The sequence below is a fragment of the Peromyscus californicus genome, unplaced genomic scaffold, assembly GCF_007827085.1.
Source record: "Peromyscus californicus insignis strain IS unplaced genomic scaffold, ASM782708v3 Scaffold_5__1_contigs__length_169319896, whole genome shotgun sequence".
Taxonomy (NCBI): Eukaryota; Metazoa; Chordata; class Mammalia; order Rodentia; family Cricetidae; genus Peromyscus; species Peromyscus californicus.
Genome location: NW_026294573.1, coordinates 101,540,492 through 101,562,595, shown reverse-complemented (window position 1 = coordinate 101,562,595; position 22,104 = coordinate 101,540,492). Strand labels below are relative to the sequence as shown.

The window sequence follows — 22,104 nt, the reverse complement described above, 5'->3', positions numbered from 1 at the left end:
CTTGAGTTTAAAAAAAAAATCACACCAAAAAGAAGAAACTGTTAGAAATAAACACCCAAGGGAAATGCTTAGCCTCACTGGGACACCAGGAAATGAGCAGGGGACAAGCCCGTCCCGTACTTCACCTGCGATTCAATCACCAACTAAGCCAGGACTGCAAGGGGGCGGCCAGCTTAGAGAGCGAAAGCAGGTGCCCTGCACTGAGGGCAGGGGTCATCAACAATCATCCTTCTAGAAATCCCAGAAGCCATCAGCAGAGGCTAATGGGGGCCATCAAAGCAGCCATCTACAAGTCTTCATACCTTCCTCCCTAAGAGCTCAGCCTCCCCACGAAGGAAAAAACTCCTCAAAGTTATTCCATGCAGCTTGCGTTGTGTAGCCAGTTGCTTGGAACTACTCTGTTCCAAGGAGGAGCCCTACAGGAGACAGAAATGCGCGCTCTCAGCAAGAAAACACCCACTGGTGTTCTAAGTGGAGGAAGGCCTGGAAGAGAGTGTATTTAGCCACAAGGACAAATACCTTCACAGCACTGAGGTGAACAGCCACACCCTCATTCAGCAGGAAAGATGACTCACAGCCTCAGGCCAGATCCGATCACTGTCGTGGGACCACTTAGGACAAACCAGTGGTGGATGGACACGATCTAGAGAGTGGGGAATTATGACACATACCATCGGGTCCAAGGTCATGTGATGCTAGAGGGGGATCCAGAGCCAGCTCCTGGCAGAGTGGGACCTAGTTGCCACTATTTTTAGGGTTTATCCAAGAACCTGGGACCAGTGTGTCTGGTGACCAGGATGAGTGGGGTCATCTCTCTGGAAGTTACTCAAGGTTACACTCACCAAATGTTCAGTTGTTTGGGGTTCTGTTAGAGTTCTCTCTACCTATAATCTGATGAAACTCTCCTGGGAACTCCCCTGGGAACTAGAATGTTTCTCAGCCTTTGTGAAATATGTGAACTTGATTGGTGGATCTTCCTGTCACTCTCAAGGAAGGAAGTCACCTAAGGCTAAGATTCCATTGGACTGGCAAAACACATTGCCTCCTGTGCAAAAAACAAAACAAAACAAAAAACCATGCAATACCTTGTGCTGATTTTTCAGAAATTTGATGAACCTAGGGTTTCATGTATGCGAAGCAAGCTCTCAGCCCTTCAGCTCTATCTCCTGCTCATCCATGCAGTGCTTTTCATGCCAAGTGAAAGTGGCGAAAAAACTCTGAAATTCCACAAATCAAAGGATTGCAAACTGTGGTACATCTGTATTTAATGATACTCCACAACCATTGAAGACCGTATCCCAATCCAGGGGCACTCAGAATTTGATAAATGGACAGAGAATATGTGAAATCCATGTGAAGCTAATTGTGTCTGATTGTAAGTAAAATTAGCTGGAGGGAATGCACTAAAATGTTGGTGTTAATTTCTCCTCACCTTGAAGTAATTGCATCTTTTAAAAGTACAAGGAGTAAGTTTTGAAATGATAGACCATTGACCAACGTACATAGATTTTAGAATCTGGTAAGTAGTAGTAGTACCACATATGGGCAGCAGTCTCTGGGACACTTCAGAGTCATTGTGAAGTGTCAGTGTGCCAAGACTCCACGCACTCTGAAGACATTGGTTCTTCATCTCATTTTTGCTTTTAAAACAGTTGAGCTTATGGGGCATGAAAATCAACCTGTCAACAGAAATTTGCTTTTAAGTCTCTGGTGTCTGAGTCATGCCCTAACGGCTCTTTAGAGTGAGTGGAGGAGGTGCCTGTCTTAGTCAGGGTTATGATTGCTGAGATGAAACACCATGACCAAAACTAACTTGGAGAGGAAAGGGTTATTTCACACACAGTTCCATATAACAGCTCATCATCAAAATCAGTGAGGGAAGGAACTCACACAGGGCAGGAACCTGGAGGCAGGAGCTGATGCAGAGGTCATGGAGGAGTGCTGCTTACTAGCTTGCTCATTATGGGACGACCTTGAACTCTTCATCACCCTGCCTTGACCTCCTGCTGGAATTATAGGTGCAGGCTATCATGACCAGCTCCTTCCTTTTTCAAAGAGTGCAGGGGGCCAACCAGTGCAGAGACCACCAGTGCCCCCTGAGAAACTTTTCCACTCCACAGTCTTCATTCAGAGTTAGAACTCCAGCATATTAAAATGCAACCACTGAGTGGACTTGTGCATATAGGCATTCATAAATGGGGACCGTGGACTGTGTGGTCGAGAGCTCCGTGGAGGAGGCACCAAGGGGAAAATGTGTTCATGTTCACAAAAGCCAGAAGAAAAGATTTGATTAGTTACTGTGCAAAGTCCCTAGTTAGAGGCCCATGAGCTACTTCTGATTAGTTAAACTTAAGTTTCATTTTTGTGGACTGTGGCCATCTGTTCATTCTGAGCTCATGCAGGAAATTCAGGTACCAGAGATACATCCATCCAATAATCTCCCAATCAGTATTTTAAATACTTGGTAGACTTACAGTCTGCTGGGAGAGACAGAGATTAATTAGCCAGTCAAACCAATCAATCCCCTACCCACGGATTAGGGCGCTCCAGAGGAGCAGAGAGTATCAGAATCAGGCAATTGAGAACTAGGCACAGAGCGAGGATCAGAAGAAAAGGAACAAATGACGAATGAGACCAAGAAGTTTCTCAGCTTTTTATTTATTTATTTATTTTTAATTGGGATGTTCAAAGGCCAAGGTCCTGGCAGTAATGAGTAATCAATCCCTAGGAGTGACAGGGTTGGAGAACAACACTCAGAACACTCAGTTGCTTGCTCCTGTCTGTGTTGGTGGTCCGGAAGATGCACCTCACAGACCTGCTTTGTTTGGGTTGCAGGGACTTCAAAAACATCATCCAGACTCTCCTCTGGGAGAGCAACGAGCACCTGCTGTTCGTGGTGGAGGTGAGAGCCGCCTGCAGGCCCTCTGCCTGCCCTGGAAGCCCCTCCAGCCCCTCTGCCGCATGCAGTCTGCTTAGCAGGGCACCCGAGGGTCCCACCACCTCAGGACCCTGAGTCTGTTGTCCGTTCGTTTCTTTTTAACGTTTCCTCCTAGAAACTAAACCATCCAGCGTGTCTTTATTCATCTATCTAACCAGTCCGCAAACACTGCTTGGACACAGTTTGGGTGTCAGTTGATGAGTACACCAAGAGGAACAAACCCAACCTCTGTCCCTCAGGGCCCCAGCAACCCAGACATGGTGGGATGCCATGATCCGGCCACAGCCCGGGTTCAAGTCCGGAGACAGGGGAGAGGCATGGGTGGGAAGGAATGAAGTAGTGTCCGACAGCCAGATGAGTTTCACACAAGTGGCCGGCCCTGAATAGCTCCAGCCGTCTTTATTTACACTTCAAAAACAAGCATGTTTTTCCATACTAACAAACATGTTTGTCTCACCCTCCAGCGTCAGCCTCTGGCAAAAACAAATACGTTTTACATCAAAACATCTTTTAAACCAAAAACGACGCTTATCATTTTGCTAGCTTGGTCAAATATTGAGCCAGGTACATCCTGTCTTTACAAGGCCAAAAGGTGATAAACATAGGCACACACTCTCAAGAACAATAATATCGTTCCAAACTTAACAAAGCGTATTTACAGAAATAGGGGTGATCTGCCATAAGCTGCCTGTATACAGTTAGCTTGTACTTCTTCAGCTGCCCATTAATTTTTGTTGGCTCCAATCCGGTCAGCACTGAATCAGAACAGTTCCCAGGGTCTGGAGTGACAGCTGGTATTTCCAGATAGGAAACCCGAGAAGTATCAGTTCCCAAAGAATTTTAGGGGAAAACATTTGAGAAAAAAAAATGGTGTTTCTATGAATGATCACCTCTGTCCCATGAGTGACTGACAAAGTGACCCTAAAAACCACCAGGAGAATCATCAATACTATGAGAGAGAAAAGAGCTCACAGGCTGTGCCGTTCCAGCAGTATTCTGCGCTATCTCAAAGTCCACTGGTCCTTGCCGAGTGAGACTTGTCTCCACGGCTTTGCCTCATGGAGACCCATTGGACAAGCACTCATATACTGATCCAAAACTAGGCCACATGGCTCCCAGTAGTGGGACACAGGTAGCCTTGTGGGGCTTGGGCACAGACTGCATGCTGTGCTGCTCTGGCATGTCCCAGAACATACCCAGGTCCCCTGCCTGCCTTCAGCAGGGCTGGGTTCTACCAGGCAGGACAACCAGCTGGTCTACCTTTGTGGTCCACATCCCGATGCTTTCCAGTAAACACCCAGCCCTGTTCCAGGTTGAGATGCCGTGGACCTGGGTCTCTAGGGCTAACTAGGAGTTTGCCATGCAGGCATTCAAATAGCAAACATGGTCTGTTTTGTAGCCATGCTTGGTGGGCTTGGGGTGGGGAAAGGGTGACCGGGCAGAGGTGTGAAAGTCAAGATGGGCTGGCGGGGCCACACGTGATCACCTCTCTCTGGCAGGATTTTTACCGCAAAGAGAAACGCCCAGTCACTAGGCCTGAATGCATGTACGAAAACTTTGACCAGTGTGCTGAGCACATCGTCAAGAAGATCCTGGAATATCAGAATCAGGCGGATGAGTACCACAACTCCTGCCTTCTGGGTAAGTGCCATTCAGCCCGCAGAAGGAACACAGGAGCAGGTATGGCCAGGGGTGGACCTCAGCCCACCCCACCCCTCCCTTTGACTCACTGAGGAGACAGAGGAATAGCCCTGTGAAAAGCCAACCTCTTGGGGTTAAGAGAAAGCACTATTGAATTTAATTGGGTCAAAAAATTTTAAAGGTTCATTGTTTTTTCAGAAATGTGGTTGGTTTTCCACTCTGTCTCAGAGCTTGTCATTCCATTCACAGCCCAGCTGACCTTCCCAAGCCAACCTGACCGCAGGGCCTTTGCTTTGAGGACAACCATAGAGAATGGGATCCCTCTGAGCTCGCTGGGAAACGCTGTCTAATGCTTGGATTCCACTCATTCTACAGTCACGGGCTGTGACCAGTCATTCAGTGGCTTTTAGTTCTTTTCCCCAGTTGCCTAACTGCCACCACTGCCGATGTTAGCCCTCATCAACCCACCCCCTCCCAGATCCAAGCAAACAACATCCACGTCCATCTGTAATTTCTCTCTCTGTCCTTTTGTGGGATGGAGTCACGTGGCCCCTTGAGACTGTCTTCTTTCGTTTTTATGGAATGTTTTTGAGGTTATGCATGTTGTGGAGTGTATAGTACTTAAAAAAAAAAACACAGAATAATATTCCTCTGTGCAGATCTATCACACTTTATTGGGCTCTGCTGTGTGATTTCAGAGTTAGTAGGGGAGGTGTGTGTGGGGGGGAATTAGGAGGTAGCCAGACCTGGGGTCAAAACCAAGCCCTGTGACCTCCCAGCTGTATGACTTTGGCAAAGTAATTCTACCTCTCTGAGCCTCCATTTCTTATCTGTAAGGTGGAGGAAGTAACAAAGTTGCCACGAAGGCTTCCTTTTTGGATTAATCCCTCACGGGGAATGACTGGCCAGAACCAGTGATTGTAGAATGAGAAAAAGCCAAGCCATAGACAGCGTTTCCTAGTGAACTCAGAGGGATCCCATTCTCTGTTGGTCCTCAAAGCAAAGGCCCTGTGGTCAGGTGGTCTTGGGAAGTACTGTAGACAGTGTCCCTCTCTTGTAGATGCCTAATCCTGTTGTTGGTTGGTCTTTTGGCTCTTTTTGGGGGGCCTGCCACCCAGCTCCCAAATAAATCACACATGGAGGCTTATTCTTACTTATAAATGCCCAGCCTTAGCTTGACTTAGTTTCTAGCCGGCTTTCCTTATCTTAAATTATCTCTTCTACCTTTTGCCTCTGGGCTTCTCCCTTTCTCTAACTTCTGTAAATCTTACTCCGTGGCTTGCTGTGTAGCCGGGTGGCTGACCACTGGAGTCCTCCTCCTCTGGCCCCTAGATCTTCCACCTCTCTTTCCAGATTTCTCCCTCTATATATTCTCTCTGCTTGTCAGCCCTGACTATCCTTTCTCCTGCCTTGCTATTGGCCAGTTCTTTATTAGACCATCAGGTGTTTCAGACAGGCACAGTAACACAGCTTCACAGAGTTAAACAAATGCAACAAAAACAAAAGTAATACACCTTAAAAAATATTCTACTACATAATCCATTGGTGGAGATTTCTATTCCCTTTGGCATAGCAGCCCAGCACCCGCCCTGTCTCCTACTGAGGACATATAAAGTGCTGGAAACAGTATTTGGGACATAAAATCTTTTAAAGTTCTCATAAAGTATGAGACACACAAAAACCAAAAATTAAGTGAGAACAGAAACTATAATAAATGGGCCAGAGACCCCGGCTTCTGCCCTAAATTCATAGGTCCTGGAGCCCCCTCTTTCAGTCAGGGCACTAAGAAGAGGAGATACATGCCAAGACCACCATAGCTGGAGTTTTCTCCGGTCCATCCGGGCCCGTGGTCAGGGCAAATCTCTCTCACCTGCCAGTCCTGCAGCCATGTTTTCCTGGTCCTGCCAGGCTTCTGCGGCCCTAGGGCCAATTGAACACAAGTAAACACACAGAAGCTTATATTAATTAAACTGCTTGGCCATTAGCTCAGGCTAACTATTGACTAGCTCTTACACTTAAATTAACCCATAATTCTTATCTATGTTTAGCCACATGGCTTGGTACCTTTTCCCAGTTCTGCCTTCACATTTGCTTCCTCTGTGTCTTGTTGGTGAGTCCTGACTCAGCCTTCCTCTTCCCAGAATTCTCCTTGTCTGTTTATCCCGCCTGTACTTCCTGCCTGGCTACTGGCCAATCAGCTTTTTATTTATCAACCAATCAGAGCAACACATTCACAGCATACAGAACAATATCCACAGCAGACCACCCAAGATGGGATGTTTCATGTAAAGCTAGGACCACAAGGCTCTGCCTGCAGAGCAGGGCAATCCAGACTCAAACTCCTCAGCTCAGGCCAGTGAGGCACAAAGTCCGGCCCTCATCTACTAGAATCAAACACCTCAGCAGAAACCTTGGTAATGGATGATGCAAACAAGATATAAAAGGCTCCACTGGGGATCCCGAGCAGAAGTGTAGCCCTGATCTGGTTTCTCAACCCAATTCATACTCAATGAAACACAAATTCTATTTTAAGGAAATCATTCAAAAGGATCTGAGACAGATACTCCAGCTTCAAGCTACCATTCTCTGACAGTGTCCAGAATTTGCTTAATACTGAGGCACCTTCAGACCTCAAACCTGCCTTTGCCTCAGCTCTCCACCTCCCACAGATAAAATTCCCAAAGCACTCACTGTGATTGCAAAGCACTTGGAGTCAGAGGCCCAGAATGAGAGCAGCAAAGATTCCAGACACTGAAGGAACCTCAGACACAGCTAGCGTGTGGTAGCCCATACCTTCGATTCCAGCACTAGGGAGGCTGAGGCAGGGTTTCAAAGTCAGAGGTAGCCTGGGCTACATGGTAAGACTAGGGGAAGAATGAGGGGAGAATAAAAAGGAGGTGGAAAGGGAAGAATGGGAAGAGGAGGGGAGAGGAGGAGAGAGGGAAGGAGGGAGGGAGGGAGGGGAGTACTAGGCACAAAATAGAGATGACATGTTTATAGTTAAATAAAAGGGGAAACTGGAACACAGGAGTAAGATACTACAGAAATGACCAATTAGATGCCAAAGAGAGTGAAATAGAACTTCTAAAAAGGAAACATCAAGAGCTGACATTGTAAAATGATGAATGGGTGTGCGGCCAGGTTTTACATAGCTGAAGGTGGAATTGGCAAACTGGAAGGCAGCTACAGAGGAAATACCTGCAGGACAGGGAGATGAAAACATGAGAGGTAGAGATATAGGAATGACAGAGTAGGTCTTAGCCTCTGACTGTTTGGAGGTACAGGAGAGGGAGAGAAAAGTCGAGGCAATGCCCAAAGAGGTCATAGATGGGAACTTGTCCAAGCTGATGAAAGACAACACATTTTAAGCACACGGAGAAGGATCCCTCTGCATTTGCTTAACCATCACTTTCCATCTTGGTCCGACTGTAGGTCTCCTTTTGATAGAGTAGCTCTTATCACACTGGAGACCAATCTTTTCCCTTTTTATTTATTTTTATTTTTTTATTTTTGGAAGACATAGCCTCAGCAACTTACATCTCCCTTGCCAAGTCCCTGATATCCTGCCTCCAATTCCTGCAGAATTACGTGCCCAGGTGAGGAGGTTTGAGGAGCTGCTGCCCCAGGTGTGTTGGCTGGTGACCGAGAACTTCAAGGAACAGCATTGGAACAAGTTTTGCACATCCATGAAGGAGATTCGGGAGCAGTTTGAGCAGCAGCAGAATCAACTAGAGAAGAAGAAGGTGAAGGTTGCAGGGCCAGGAGTGCAGGGTTTGAGAATGGAGGCAAGGTGTGAGTGGAGGCTGAGTCCAGGACCAGGAGTGCAGGGTTTGAGAATGGAGGCAGGGCATGAGCAAGAAGAAGAACTAGGTTTGGGGATTGCTGAGGACAGGGGACACTGGTGAATTAGTAACTGAGCCAATGCTTATTGGCAGAAGGCATTCACCAAACTCTAAGCTGTGTTGTAAATCTTTGGTAGGGCCTTGGTCATTGAGATCAGTGACAGTTCCACAATGTGCCTTGGTGCTATGGGATGTGATTGGTGCTGGTTTTATTGAACTAAAGGTCCAGATTGGGCTGGAGCAGATGCTCAGCTCAACCTTCTCTCCAACCCTCAGAGTTGGTACCAGCCACCCTCCCACCTTGTCCTCACTGCCACTCAGTCCTCTTTCTACACTCAGATCACAGGACATATCTCTCTGGATATGGCCTTAGTTGACAGAAGACATTGGTCCTGATTTCAAAGTCTGGCTCAAAATCTCTGCTCATTTCTGACTTGTTTGATTGAAGGATGAGAATGCCCAGAAGCTCCATCCAAATCTTGGCCACCCCATATATGCCCATCAAATGGAGTCCCTACACATTGTGGAGGAGCGAAGACAGGAAGAGCTGGACCGGGTGATCCACACAAACCTGGAGAAGATGGAGGTGAGCGCTGCCGTTCAGTCTCCATCCCAGGTGCTGAGGGCCATACTCCCCTTCAGAAAGTTGGACCTGACAGTTGGTACCTGAGCCAGTGCACACAAAATGACAGGTCTTTTTGGTAGATTAACTGGTCATTATGGGATGTTTGCATTACTTTGATTTTATCTGTTTGTTTGAGACAGGGTCTCTCTATATAGTCCTGACTGTCCTAGAATTTGCCATGTAGACCAGGCTGGCCTCAAACTCAGAAAGTATCTCCCAAGTGCTGGGATTAAAGGCATGGGCCACCATGTCTGGCCATACTTTGACTACTAAATTATTTACAAAAAGTAGTGATGACCATTTTCTTCAGGATCCATACCTACTTTTATTTTTCTGTTTGGTGAATTGTCTGTGTATGTGCCTTGGCCATTTCTGGATTGTGTGTGGGTGCTGGGGGGAGGTGTGTGTGAACACGTATGCACGTGCATGTGAAAAGCAGAGGTCAGTGTAGAGTGTTGTTCCTTAGGAGCAGTGGAACAGTCAGCCCATTTCATGAGACAAGGTCTCACTGAACCTGGAACTCACCAAGTCAGCTAGGCTGGCTGCCTTAGGAATCCCTTTCTCTTTCCCCAGTGCCAGGACTGTGGCACATACCCTCACACCCAGCTTTTTTTGTGAGTGTGGGGATTGAACTTGGGTCCTCATTCTTTTGTGGCAAGTTATTTACCCGCTGAGATATTTCTCCAGCCCCTCTGAATCCTTTCTTAGTCTCAAACCAGACCAGATGTTGGGGAGGTCTCTGGGCTCCGAGAACCAGATGCTAGTTAACCCTAATGTGGTTGTTAATGTGGTGCTGGGGGTGCCTTGCCAGGAGACTCTCTGACAGAGCCAACTCTACCCTCCCTCTGCCCGCCTGGGAGCAGAGATTTTGTTTATGAAGTTCATTTTCACCTCTGTTTCTTCCAGGAATTTGCCAAGAGGTACAGCCGCTTCTTCATAGCAAGTCTGGCCTCCTTCACAGAGAAGTTCCTGATGCAGTTGGATGAAGTGGTCACCATTGATGACATCCAGGTTCCACGTAAGTGGTACACCAGCCTCATGCTGTGGTCCTAAGGGATCATAAGGTGTAGGGTGGTTGGGGTTGGGGTTTTCTGCTGCCCCTCAGTCAGGGTGAAACATTTTCTCCATTGAGTGGTGTGCTGGCCCCAGAATGATCTACAATAGCCACACTTATGACTTTGAATGAGTGAGTTTGAGTATATAGCAAGCCAAAGTAACAAAAGTGATTATCAAGTTGCAGATAGATGAACAGACGGATAGCAAAACATTATCACACGGTAGTCAAAACATCCAGCTGGGGAAGTCCCTTTGGGGCACCCGTCTGGAGCTACTGATGGATAATCCTGGACAGCAGGCTGTCCTCTTAGCTGAGCTTCTGTTATCAAATTTGGGGGGTCACAACCTGTGCCCCAAATCAAATCTGGCCTTCTATCCTAATAAGCGTATTAAATAAGCCAAACTAAGTGGAAAGCAGAAAAAGGAAATTTATTCAATGTGGTCATATTCAGAAGAGGGACTAAGAGATCCAGCAACCCCTCTCCCTCCCCCAAATCTATCTTCTGGGTCCTGAAGTGAGGTCAGAGTTTAAATAGAGGGCCAAGTATATGCACATCTAAGCAAGCCAGGTCAAAATATGTTCCCCCCCACCACTGACCTGCCTTGTCGGCTTCAGTCTCGTCCTATGAGGTGATCTAACAAGTTCTTAGAGCTGTGCCAAATCTCTCTCCAGGAGACAAATACCCCTCTTGCTGAGGCCATTTCCTTCCCCAGCATGAGATTCCTGGGGAAATTCCCATTTCTTGGAGTCCACTGTTTCAACAGGCTGGTAGTCCCAATCAGATGCTCACAACACGCAGCAGAAATCACCTTGGGAATTTGAGGCCCAGGCCTGGGATTCCCCACTGAGGCTTTTCCCACGGATGGGATTCCCTCTGGCTTCTCTTTCTCACTGCAGCTGCTTTTACACAGTGGGGCAAACAGTGGTCACCTCTGTTGGAAGGCATTCCGTCTGTTCTCGGACAATATTCTTGGGCTGTTTTGCTGTTCTCTTCTCTCTATGTCACAGAGTTTGTGGGACTGAGGCAGCCTAGTCCCAGATAAGTGTCCTTGGAGGGCACTGTGAGACGAACATGCTTGGGCCTGAAGGGGGCATGAGTGGTTGCTTTCAGAGCCAGCTTCTCAGTGAGAAAAGGACACATGGTAATTCACTAATTTAATGTACATCACAAGTGGGCTGACTGACTTTTACATATTTTCATCAAAAAACAATGTTTTGACTGAAAAAGTAAATGCCAACCAAATCAAAGAGTCAATATAAAAATAGAGCCCTGGCAGGGAATATCTTCATACTCCTGGGGTTAGGGCACTTTTTTCTGACCATAGAATAAGAATCAGAAGTTGTAAAGGAAGTGGTGGTACTTCTCTGGGCCAAGATTAAAACAGGGAATAAAAAGAAGTGCAATATGGAAAGAAACCACCAATCGGAAGAGTATTCCTCCTCACAACCTGTGAGTCAGAGAAAGGCCAGCTGTCCCTGGGGTGCAAAGAACTCTCACAGGTCAGTCTTGAAAGCTGTTGAAAACCAAACACAGGCGTTTCCCAAGAGAAGCAGTTCCTGTAGCAATGACAGCAAAAGACAGTCAGCCCTCACCTACAACGAAGAACATGGACGTGTGCCTGAGATAGAGCTGAACATTAAGAGCCTACCAGAAGCTCTCTGTGTCTCAAGACACTCTTGAAGTACCCATTAGTACACGAGATCCTCCTGCCTCAGCCTCCTGGTACCTGGGATCATAGGCATGTATCTGTAGTTTATTTTCCTTTTTATTCTTTTGGGGCCCGCCACCCAGCTCCCAAATAATACATGGAGACTTATTATTACTTCTGAATGTCCGGCCTTAGCTTGGCTTGTTTCTAGCCAACTTTTCTTAACTTAAATTATCCTGTCTAACTTTTAACTGTGTATTGCCTCTGGACTTTTCCCTTTCTCTATTCTGTATACCTTTCTTTCCTTCTTACTCTGTGGCTGGTTGTGTGGCTGTGTGGCTGAGTGGCTGACCCCTGGTGTCTGCCTCTCTTTCTCCTTTTTTTACTCCTCCCTCTTCTCTTTTTCTCCTATTTATTCTCTCTGCCTGCCAGCCCTGCCTATCCCTCTTCTGCCTAGCTATTGGCCAGTCAGGTCTTTATTAGACCAATGAAGTGTTTTAGACAGGCACAGTAACACAGCTTTACAAAGTTAAACAAATGCAACATAAAAGAATGCAACACATCTTTGCATCATTAAACAACAAATCGTAACACATTCTTAACTAATATTCCACAACACATAGCCAGCTGGCTTCTTGGCTTCAGTTTGGTGACTGAACTATCAGGCTTGGTGAAGAAGTCAGGGGGCAGAGGCTGCACATGGGCGGATGGCGGGAGGCGTGTGCCTTGATAGGTGCTCTCTTGGAGAGTGCTCTGTTGCTCTCTGTCTCACTCTGCACTCAGAGCCCTGCTCTCCTCACCAGGAAAGGCTGTCAAAGTTGGAGCCCCGGGCTGGACATCGGGTGAGCAGCCTTGACTGTCCCTTCCTATCTCCTCTCTCTAAATATGACCAGAGTGTCACATCCTTGGTTCCCAAGCTGTCCCTGAGGTCACAGTCAGTAACACACTTCTTTCCTGTCAGGGATGGAGGCCCAAAAGCAGAAAATATCAATCCTCATCCGGAGGAAGCTGGCCAGACTGTCTCTGGAGGAAGAGAGTGAGAGGCCCCTGATTGAACGTGGGAGCAGGTGAGGCTGGAAACAAGGGCCGTGTGAGTGGTTGTGCCAACTGCAGGGAGGGCAGGCCTGTGGGGAGGGCTCAGGCTCTGAACTCAGGCAGACCTGATGGCCCTGGAAAGTCACTGATTTCCAGCCTTTAGTTTCGTTCTCTGAAATGACCGAGGCTGTTTGATGAGAAAGTAGGTGAGGTTACCCAGCACATACTGAGAACTCCATGGCTACTGGTTCACACGAGAACCACCATAACGACCTGCAAAGAAAAGGAGGCCTGTCCCAAGGGGAGGTACAGCCTCAGGCTGCCGCTAGCGCTGTGAACCACTCCAGCTGTCAAAGTGCCTGGCCCCCGGTCTGTGAGCAGCAATTCTCCCAGCGTTCCTATAGGAAAACCGGGGCCAGGAGCTCATGACTGCTGCCTGGGCGGCAGGCTGATGAGGAAAGCAAGGCCCAGAACAAGGAAGAAATGTAGGTGTGGCATTTCCCTTTCTCATGCAGCAGACCCCACGACTGCACACCCTGTTAGGTCATCAGGGAAAAAGGAAACGACCTAAAGAATCCAACAGGAAAAGCTTAGGGGACCTTTAACAAAGCCGTCTAAATCCTTGCTAACGGCTGAGTCTCCAAGCTGTGCCCTGGGTGGTTGACCGGTGATGAAGCTAAGCACATTTGTCTGTAGGAAGTGGCCAGGAATCAAGCCCAACGAAATCACAATTCAAACCAAGATCCTGACTCGGAAGACACAATCAATAACCACCCATAAGACCACCCTGGGCCACTTGGCCGCCGTAGAAGCCCGAGATGCTGTGTACCTGGTGAGTCAGGGTCAGGCAGTGTATCCCAGGGGGGACAAGGTAGCTCAGATTGGCTGCCCTGGGAAGGAGGGAACTTCACTCCACTGGGTACCTCAACACCTGGCCTATGGGGAAAACAGAATGTGGCAGTGTGGCCCAGAGCTGCAGGTCTCAACTCCTCATAGGCACAGGGACACATGCCAAGGGCCATGTCCACCCCCTGGACTAGCATGTTGGCTGAGGTGTGAACCCTGTGCTCTACCCAGCTCAGAGATACCTCACCTAGTGGTCGTGGAGACAGGCTGTGTGGAGGGCAGCAGAGTCAGGCACAAGGCAGACAGACATGGAGGTGCCCGTAGCTGTGGGGGTGCACTGGGGTGCAAGAGCAGGAACATCTGAAGCCTCTGGGTGCTAAGTATTACCTCCTATTCTCCACACGAGCCATCTTGCCAAATCCTCTCCAGATGCTGAGGGATGTAGAATCCCCCCCATTTCATTGACAAGGACAATGATGCCTGAAGACACTTGCCTTTCTATACCACTCCCAAACAGCAGAGCCAGGGTTTGATCCCCACTGGTAGACTGTGGGGCTGACCCGATGAGGCTTCACCCAAATGCCACCTAACGTATATCTGAAGATATACAGATCCTTGGTCCTGGTGCCCATGGAGAAACCTAGTCCTATCCACATATCCACTGGTCCTGGAGAAAGCCTGAAATGCCCAGTGTTGTGTGTCCCCAGATGCTACTCTAAGTCCTAGTCAGAGGGAAAGACTCTACCTGCTGAATTCAGTGAGGGGTGGAGACCCGGGCTCAGCCTTCTGAAGAAGCCAGGAGCCTCCATGGAAGCTCCATGCAGGACAGTGGTCAGGAATGCTCAGGTCCCAGAACTAGAGACACATGGGTCTTTGTCCCTGCTCAGCTTCTCTAGAGCTGTGTGGCCTCAGGGTTCCAAGTCTCAGCCTTCTCATCTGTAAGGTAGGAGGATAACCTCACCTACCTGAGAACTTGTGAGGTGAATTCCTGAGAAATGACTTGTAGGACTAGTGTTGGTTCCTGAGGGCCAGGAGCTGCTTGCTGTGGGTCCCAGAGCTCAGGGCTCCCAAGTCTATGAGGGCAGGAGTCCCCACAGGCCTTCCCCTTGCTTCCCTTCAGAAATACTTGGTACTGTTTGACAAAGAACTGAAGACTGTTCAGAACCACTTCAGAACACTGGAGTTGGAAGCTCAGCGCTGGAAGGACAGCTGGAAACGTTCCCTTGAGACCATCCAGTCCCTGTACGTGACCCATCCTTCTCCGGTCCTCAAATAAAGCCTGTATTTGCCCCCCGCCCATCTGCCTACAGCGCTACATCCCAAGCACTGTAGTTTCATCAGAGATGAGGACACTTTCAGTAAAGAAGACAGATGTGGAAGGGGGTCCACATGGTTAGCAGGGTTGGTTGGTGGGTACCAGGACCCAACCACTTACAGTAGATACCAGGACATCAAAGGAAATCGCATCCAGAAGCATGCTCGGTGCTTCATTTCACTCTCTGGATGGAGATTGGATAAGGTAGTGTCTGGCATCCAGGCCAGGAGTGTCAGGGGCCTGCCTGGCCTTCATTGTGGGGGATCACCACCATTAGAAAGCCTGTTCCTGAGGCTGGAGAGATGGCTCAGTGGTTAAGAGCAGCTTCTGCTCTTCCAGAGGACCCGAGTTGGGCTCCCAGCACTTACACTGGGCAGCTTACACCACCTGTAACTCCAGCTTCAGAGGTTCCAACGCACACATGCACGCACGCATAAATAGGGAAAGCTGTGAGGTTACCCGCTGTTGCTTGGAGTACCCTCTCCAAATGGTCACAGGCTTCAGTGGTGAGCGCTAAGCCAGTATTTGCAGAAAAGACTCTCATTCTAGATTTTCTCAGTGTCAGAGCCTTGAAAACACAGATGCAGGGCCAGTAAGATGGCCCAGTGGGTAAGGACGCTTGTCTTACAATCCGAGTTTGATCCCTGGAACCCATGTAGTGGAAGGAGAGAAATGATAAGTAGTCCTCTGACATTCACACACACACACACACACACACACACACACACACACACACACACACACACACACACACGGTGTGTCAAAGCAAATAAAACAAACACCAGGCCTGCAGCAGCCAAGTATCTTGCTCCCCCGAGGCTCTCTGGTCAAGTGAGATGCATGGACGGGGCACTGTCTATAGAACATACTAGTCTGTTTTCCAAAGTTCAAAGAGCTACTGAGATCTCTCACCAGGAAGTGAGATCACTTCTTCAAGTTTCCATTACCTGGTCCCCTTCTTTGAATGGAACCTACAGAGCTCCTCGGACCTGGTGACCACTTACTGTCCTCCCCTGTGTCCCTTCCTTGACTGCATGTGGTCACTGTCATTGAGAAGATCTGGATGCATCCATGGCTGCAGGGCTGAAGAGACTGAGCTGGTGTTCTGGAATCTTCTAACCGGTTCACTGTGCCTCTCAGGATCTCCCGTCTCCAGACCAGCACATTGGGGCTTGTTCTAGGGTCTGCTTCTAAAAGATAACACTAGGTGAATGTGAGATGATGCAAAACCTGTGTGGTGATAGCGTATATCTTTAATCTCAGCACTTGGGAGGCAGAGGCAGGCGGAACTCTGTGAGTTCAAGGCCAGCCTGGTCTACAGAGCAGGTTCCAGGACAGCCAGGACTATTACACAGAGAAACCCTGTCTTGAAAGACCAACCAACCAAACAGCCAACCAACCAAACAAACAAACATCTGCCTGGGTCCCCCCACCCTGTGACACTGCCCAGTCACACCGCCTGTGGTCCTTGTTTTCCATTCTATAGTTTGAGAGCGTGGGAATAAAAGGAAGTTCATATATCCTGTGGCCCAGAGCCTTCTGATGGCTTCCCACTGTGCTCAGAATCAGACCATGTGTCCTTTCCAGGCTGTGTGGTATGTAGCAGCATGCTATGATCTCCCACTCATGGTGGACTGGTCCTTCTGTAACCACTGCGTGGTTATTGGTTCACTTTGGACTAATATCATATGGCAAGAGCAGTAGGATGCTACCCCTGTCTCTGCGGACATGAGCTATATGAACACATGGCTGGGTGTGCCCTAGAGAACAGACTTTGTTTCTCAGAGGGCTGGTAGCTGGCAATCAGGGTGCCAACATGAACTAGCTCTGATAAGGTCTGGCTACAAGGTTGTAGACTGCCAATTTCTTGCTGATATTTCTCACAAGGCTGAAAGTGGGGACGAGCTCTCTGGAGTGTCTTTTCAAGAACAACTAGTTTCTCTCATGAAGACTCTACCCTCATAACTTCACTTCTCTCTGTCAGCCTCCTTTAGCTGGGGAGCCAGGAGTCCATATTCAGATGGGCTTCTCTCTGTGGGAGGCCCATGTTGGAAGAGCCAGGGAGAGCTCAGGCCAACTGACAGGAGCTAGGGTTCTCTGATATCCACACTAGTGAGTTTGTAACAGACAGTCCAGCTCTAGCCTCCTGAGAGTGCATCACCAGCATCCTGAGGGACCCGAGACAGAGACTCCCAGGGAAGCCATGTGTAGATTCCTGGTCCTCAGAAGCCATGAGAGATGAACTGTTAATGCATTAACCATGGTTGAATTGTGAGAAAAGCAGATAGCCTGGCCTCACAGGAGCTGGTCCTACAGTCCCCTCAGACACACTCAGCCCCACCCTGGCTGCCTTTCTAACCTCCTCTGCCTGGCTCACCTCTGACTGAGTGTCTGTCCCAGTAGGGTTTTGTTGCTGACACACAGCTCCCAGACTTGTGCTGCTCACACTGTAGATGTCATTTCAGTGAGGCCATTGTCCCTAGCCTGTGCGTCCTTAGCCCCTCCTCCTGTTTCCTTGCTTGGCTCTCACTGGGACACTTTTTCTTCACATGCCTTTTTGTCTCTGGGTTGTGCATCTGTTCCAGGCCATTAGCGGAGGAGCCAGGACCAGCGGGTGATTTTCTACAACCCATGTAAAGCCTACCAGAGTGCTGAGATGGGGTCTGTGCCAAGGGCATGGCTGCCAAATAAACAAAAGGGAAAGCTGTGGAACCCTCCCTGCTTCCTACTCTGATCAGCTCAGACTCTGGGTGGGGTGATGATAAGAGGAGATGCAAGTTTACCTGAGGCAGGAGGATGGCCAGAGTGATAGATGACAGCTTCATCGTGACCCAGGGCATCACTGACACAGGAGACTGCCCACTCCCGTTGGCCAATCCTTGCTGCAGCACATATCACATGCTTGTCTGTGATCTCAAGATTGTGGTTCTCCAAGATCTCTGGAGAACCTCAGTGGAGGGACCGTAGGAACCTCCCTTATCTGCGTTTGCCTAATACCCTCCCTACCACTTGGTGGTCCAGCTCACAAAGCCTCCCCACTTTAGCAAAGACATTGATTGTCCCTACTGCCAAATAAGTCCCCCAGGTACCCAACAAACGCAAGTCTTACTCCAGGATCAGGCTCCAACACTCTGGAACCTTCTCTCCTGTAGCAAGTCCTTATGTATCCAAAGCCCCAAGCCTCTTTCCACACTAAATAACCTCCAAGGCGATAAGAGCGTTTCCCCAAGGGCCCAGAGCTCGGTGACCCATTGGTGAAGAACTTAGACTGAGAGATACTTTCTAAGCATGGGGAATTGTGGTCGTTCACATCATGCATCCCGATCCCACCCATCTCCCATCCCCTCGAATGTGCCCTCTGCCCCTACAACCCCTCCCAAAATAACACAAAATAAAATTTAAGATAAAAAAAGGAAAAAAAGAAAGAAAAGGAAAATCTCGTCACAGAAGCTGCAGTGTGGCACAGTGAGTCACACAGTAGACCCCTTTATCCGTACATTTGTGTATGCAGGCATTCATCACAAAGAATCATTGGTTTGGTTTGAGGCCCCTGGTCTCTGCTACGCTAGCAACATTGGGCCCTCACTGGGACTCTTCCTGGATATCCAGTTGCTGCCCTGTGTCATGGAGATCATGTAGCCCTAGGTCCTCAGGACCAACTCCCCCACCCCCTGCCCCAACCTGTACTCCAGCAGATCACAGATGGGGTGGATGTTGGGGTGGGCCAACACTTAACCCTGGTTCTGGGCCTGGGTAGTTGCAGGATTGGTCAGACTGCCTGCTGTCCCCTGTCCTCACCACCAGAGTGAGCTCTCCAGCACTACCCTGGCTAGTTCACCCCTTGCAGGGATGAACAAGGGGTGTGGCCAGTTCTCCTGCTTTCACATCCTCAGGGTCACAACCCCTTCAGAGCCAGCTCTGCTGTGCTGTCTAGTTGAGATGCAGGGGCCACTCTCCCAAGTGCCGCAGCTGATGATGGGCAGGAGGGGCAGGAACAGCCTTCCCGCTCTTATGACCTCAGGGCCAGCTCTTCCACCTCAGGTAGGAGGCAGGGGAATCTCTCCTCTGCTCATGCCACCACATGACAGATGAGTACTGGGGACAGCTCTCCCATGCTCACATTTGCAGGGCTGGCTCACCTGTGCCCTCATCAACAGGGTCAGCTCCACTGTGCTGCCCAGACAAGGTGCAGGGCCTGCTTTCCCGAGTGTTGCAGCTGGTAAAGGGGTCAGCTTCCTCACCAGCTGGGGGAGGTAGGGGGAAGGCAGGAGGGCATCTTTCCCTCACCCCCACCACCACTCTGCAGACAGGGGAGGCGGTACCAGGTACGGCCTTCTCATGCCCTCAGGACTGGCTCACCCATGTCCCTGCCTACAGGGTCAACTCTACTGTGCTGCCCAGGCAAGGTGCAGGGTCCATTCTCCCGCATGCTGCAGCTGGTGAGGGGTTGGGTCGCGTCCCCCACCTTCTGCAGGTGTTGAGGGGTGAGGGGAGGAGGGCATCTTCTACTGTGCTGCCCAGGTGAGGTGTAGGGCCCTCTCTCCTGAGTGTTTCAGCCAGTGTGGGGTAGGGCCAACTCTGTACAGTCCTTTCCTCCCAGCCTTTGGTGGTATTAAGGAGATTGGACATCAACACAGACCGTGACTCCACCAGGGCCATGAACCTAGGCACAGGCTCTGGGAGCAGCCCAGGCCCAGACATCACCATGTCACTGAATGGCAACCAAGCCACCCACTTCAGCCTGCTCCTCACTACTTTGACTTCTTCAGATCTGCCTCTGTCCACATAAAACACCACACATTTGCTCACTATAACAGTGCACACATTTTCTCCTCAAAGCCAAGGGCAGGCCTGTGTGTGGGGCTCTTTGCCCTGCTCAGTCTGTCATGGTGCTGGGCAGGAACATGCTTCTGAAGGTTTTAGTTTTTAATGAAGTTCAGCTTTCCTGTGCTTTTGTGTTTTTTATTTTTATTTTTTCTTTCTTTCTTCCTTCCTTTCTCTCTCTCTCTTTCTCTCTCTCTCTCTCTTTCTCCTTTCTTTTTCTTTCTTCCTTCCTTTCTTCCTTCCTTCCTTCCTTCCTTTCTTTCTTTCTTTCTCTCTCTCTTCCTTCCTTTCTTTTGTGAATCTTGCTTTTAATGTTATATCTAAAGAAGTACTAGCAAGCTAGAAGCAGCTGGATTTTATTCTATGTTATTGTCTTATCCATTTTAGGTTAGAATAACATAATACCATTGATCAGGCAATTAATAAAGAAAAGAAACTAATTTCCCATGGCTCTAGGTACTGGAAAGTCAGGTTAGGACATTTTGCTTCATCAGAACTTGTAAAAGGCATCATTGTGTGTGGTAATATTGTGTCCCCCCAATATATTGTGCACCCTAATAAACTTATCTGGGGTCAGAGAACAGAACAGCCACTAGACAGACATAGAGGCCAGAAAATGGTGGCACACACACCTTTAATCCTAGCATTCTGGAGGCAGAAATCCATGTGGATCTCTGTGAGTTCAAAGCTACACTGGAAACAGCCAGGCATGGTGACACACACCTTCAATCCCAGGAAGTGATGGCAGGAAGCAGAAAGGTATATAAGGCATGAGGACCAGGAACTAGAGTCTTTTTCAGCTTTCAGACTTTTAGCAGCAGTTCAGCTGAGATCCATTCAGATGAGGACTCAGAGGCTTTCAGTCTGAGGCAACAAGATCAGCTGAGGAACTGGCAAGGTGAAGTTGGATGTGGCTTGTTCTGTTTCTCTGATCTTTCAGCATTCACCTCAATACCTGGCTCGGAGTGCTTTTATTAACAAGACCTTTTAAGATTTGTGTTACAATCTGGCACCCAACATGGGGCTCAAACCCACAACCCTGAGATTAAGAGTCTCATGCTCTACCAACTGAGCTATGTGTTACAGTTGTGGGATACAAGTTCTCACCTTTTTAAAGGGTTCCTATGAGGAGGAGAGAGGAATGAGGAATTTATAGACAGAAAGATAGTGGAGATGAGACAGACAGAAACACAAGATAGCTTCCGGAGGACCTGGATCAAAATGCACTGCCCCCTTCTATCTCTTCAAAAGGGCTTTTTATAACAGTACCAAGGGATGTTGCAAAAGACCTCCCCCTTGCTAGATCAAAGCATACTGCACAGCCAAGTGCAGACCCTTCCAAACGCCTGGTAACCACGCACACGGTCAAGCCATCCCCTTATGCAGCCCTGCTGGGTAAAGCAAGCTCAGATCTCATTAGGAAACCACTGTGGGCTCCCACACATCATGCAGCAAGAGGGGGAAGGGAATGCCAGCTCTTTCTTTTTTTTATTTATTACTATTTTAAATTTATGTTATGTGTTCGTGCCTGTGTGAGTTTATGTGTAACACATGCACAGGTGCCCAAAGAGCACATGTGGAAGCCAGAAGAAGGCCCTGGATCCTATTGGGCTGGGATTACAGCTGGTTATGCACCACCTGATGTAGGTGCTGGGAACTGAATGCAGGTCCTCTGCAAGAGCAGGAGCACTCTCAACCGCTGAGCCATCCCTCCAGTCCTGGGTCTGTCTTCCTATAGAGCCACTCACCCCATCATGGGGCTCTACTTTATGTATCTCAACTGATTAACACCCCAAAACCTTCTTCCAAGTTATTATCAACACAAATTTGAGTGTCCTGTTTCCAGTGTGTGATGTTTGGGTTACATGTTCACATCCCAGCCATTGTCTTCCAGGAGTTTCAGAGTTTTACTTTTTCCCCTGAGGTCTATGAGCCATTTTGAGTGAATATTTGTGAAAAGAGTAATGACTCATGTTCTGGTAACTGTTGCCATGGAGGTAGACTGTCAACACAGGAATCTGGAGAGAGCACATCATGTCTATTGCAGCATCCTATATTCATAACCATCAGTCTGCATTGACACCACTGTAGCTTCAATTGCACACAATTGCATACTTCAATTGCACACTTCAATTGCCCCTGTGTAGCTCATGCCCCCTAACACCTCTGTTGTCACAAATGGCATCTTGCATGGTATAGACCTATTAGCAGATTTAGAATTTTCTCATAGAAGCATCCTTTGAATCATGTAATCAGTAAACAAGGAGAGTTGCAAACCAAGAACATAATCTTGCTTTTTAAAATCTACCTACACACGCGTACCTTCACTGCA

The 22,104-nt window shown here is 48.5% G+C and overlaps 1 protein-coding gene across 7 annotated transcripts in view; it reads left to right on the top strand.

Annotated features, from left to right (window-relative positions):
• Ccdc180 (coiled-coil domain containing 180) overlaps nt 1–16,468 on the top strand; it is a 70,830-nt gene extending 54,362 nt beyond the window's left edge. For 3 of the 7 annotated variants that reach the window (XM_052717504.1, XM_052717505.1, XM_052717508.1), the window contains 7 exons: nt 2,836–2,902; nt 4,438–4,579; nt 8,162–8,322; nt 8,870–9,007; nt 9,953–10,064; nt 12,714–12,819; nt 13,484–14,747. In XM_052717504.1, coding sequence (XP_052573464.1) covers nt 2,836–2,902; nt 4,438–4,579; nt 8,162–8,322; nt 8,870–9,007; nt 9,953–10,064; nt 12,714–12,819; nt 13,484–13,997 — 1,240 coding nt within the window. In that variant the 3' untranslated portion in view covers nt 13,998–14,747. The other 4 variants (XM_052717507.1, XM_052717506.1, XR_008213804.1 and 1 more) reach the window with 3 other exon arrangements.
• Nucleotides 16,469–22,104: the final 5,636 nt, after the last annotated feature.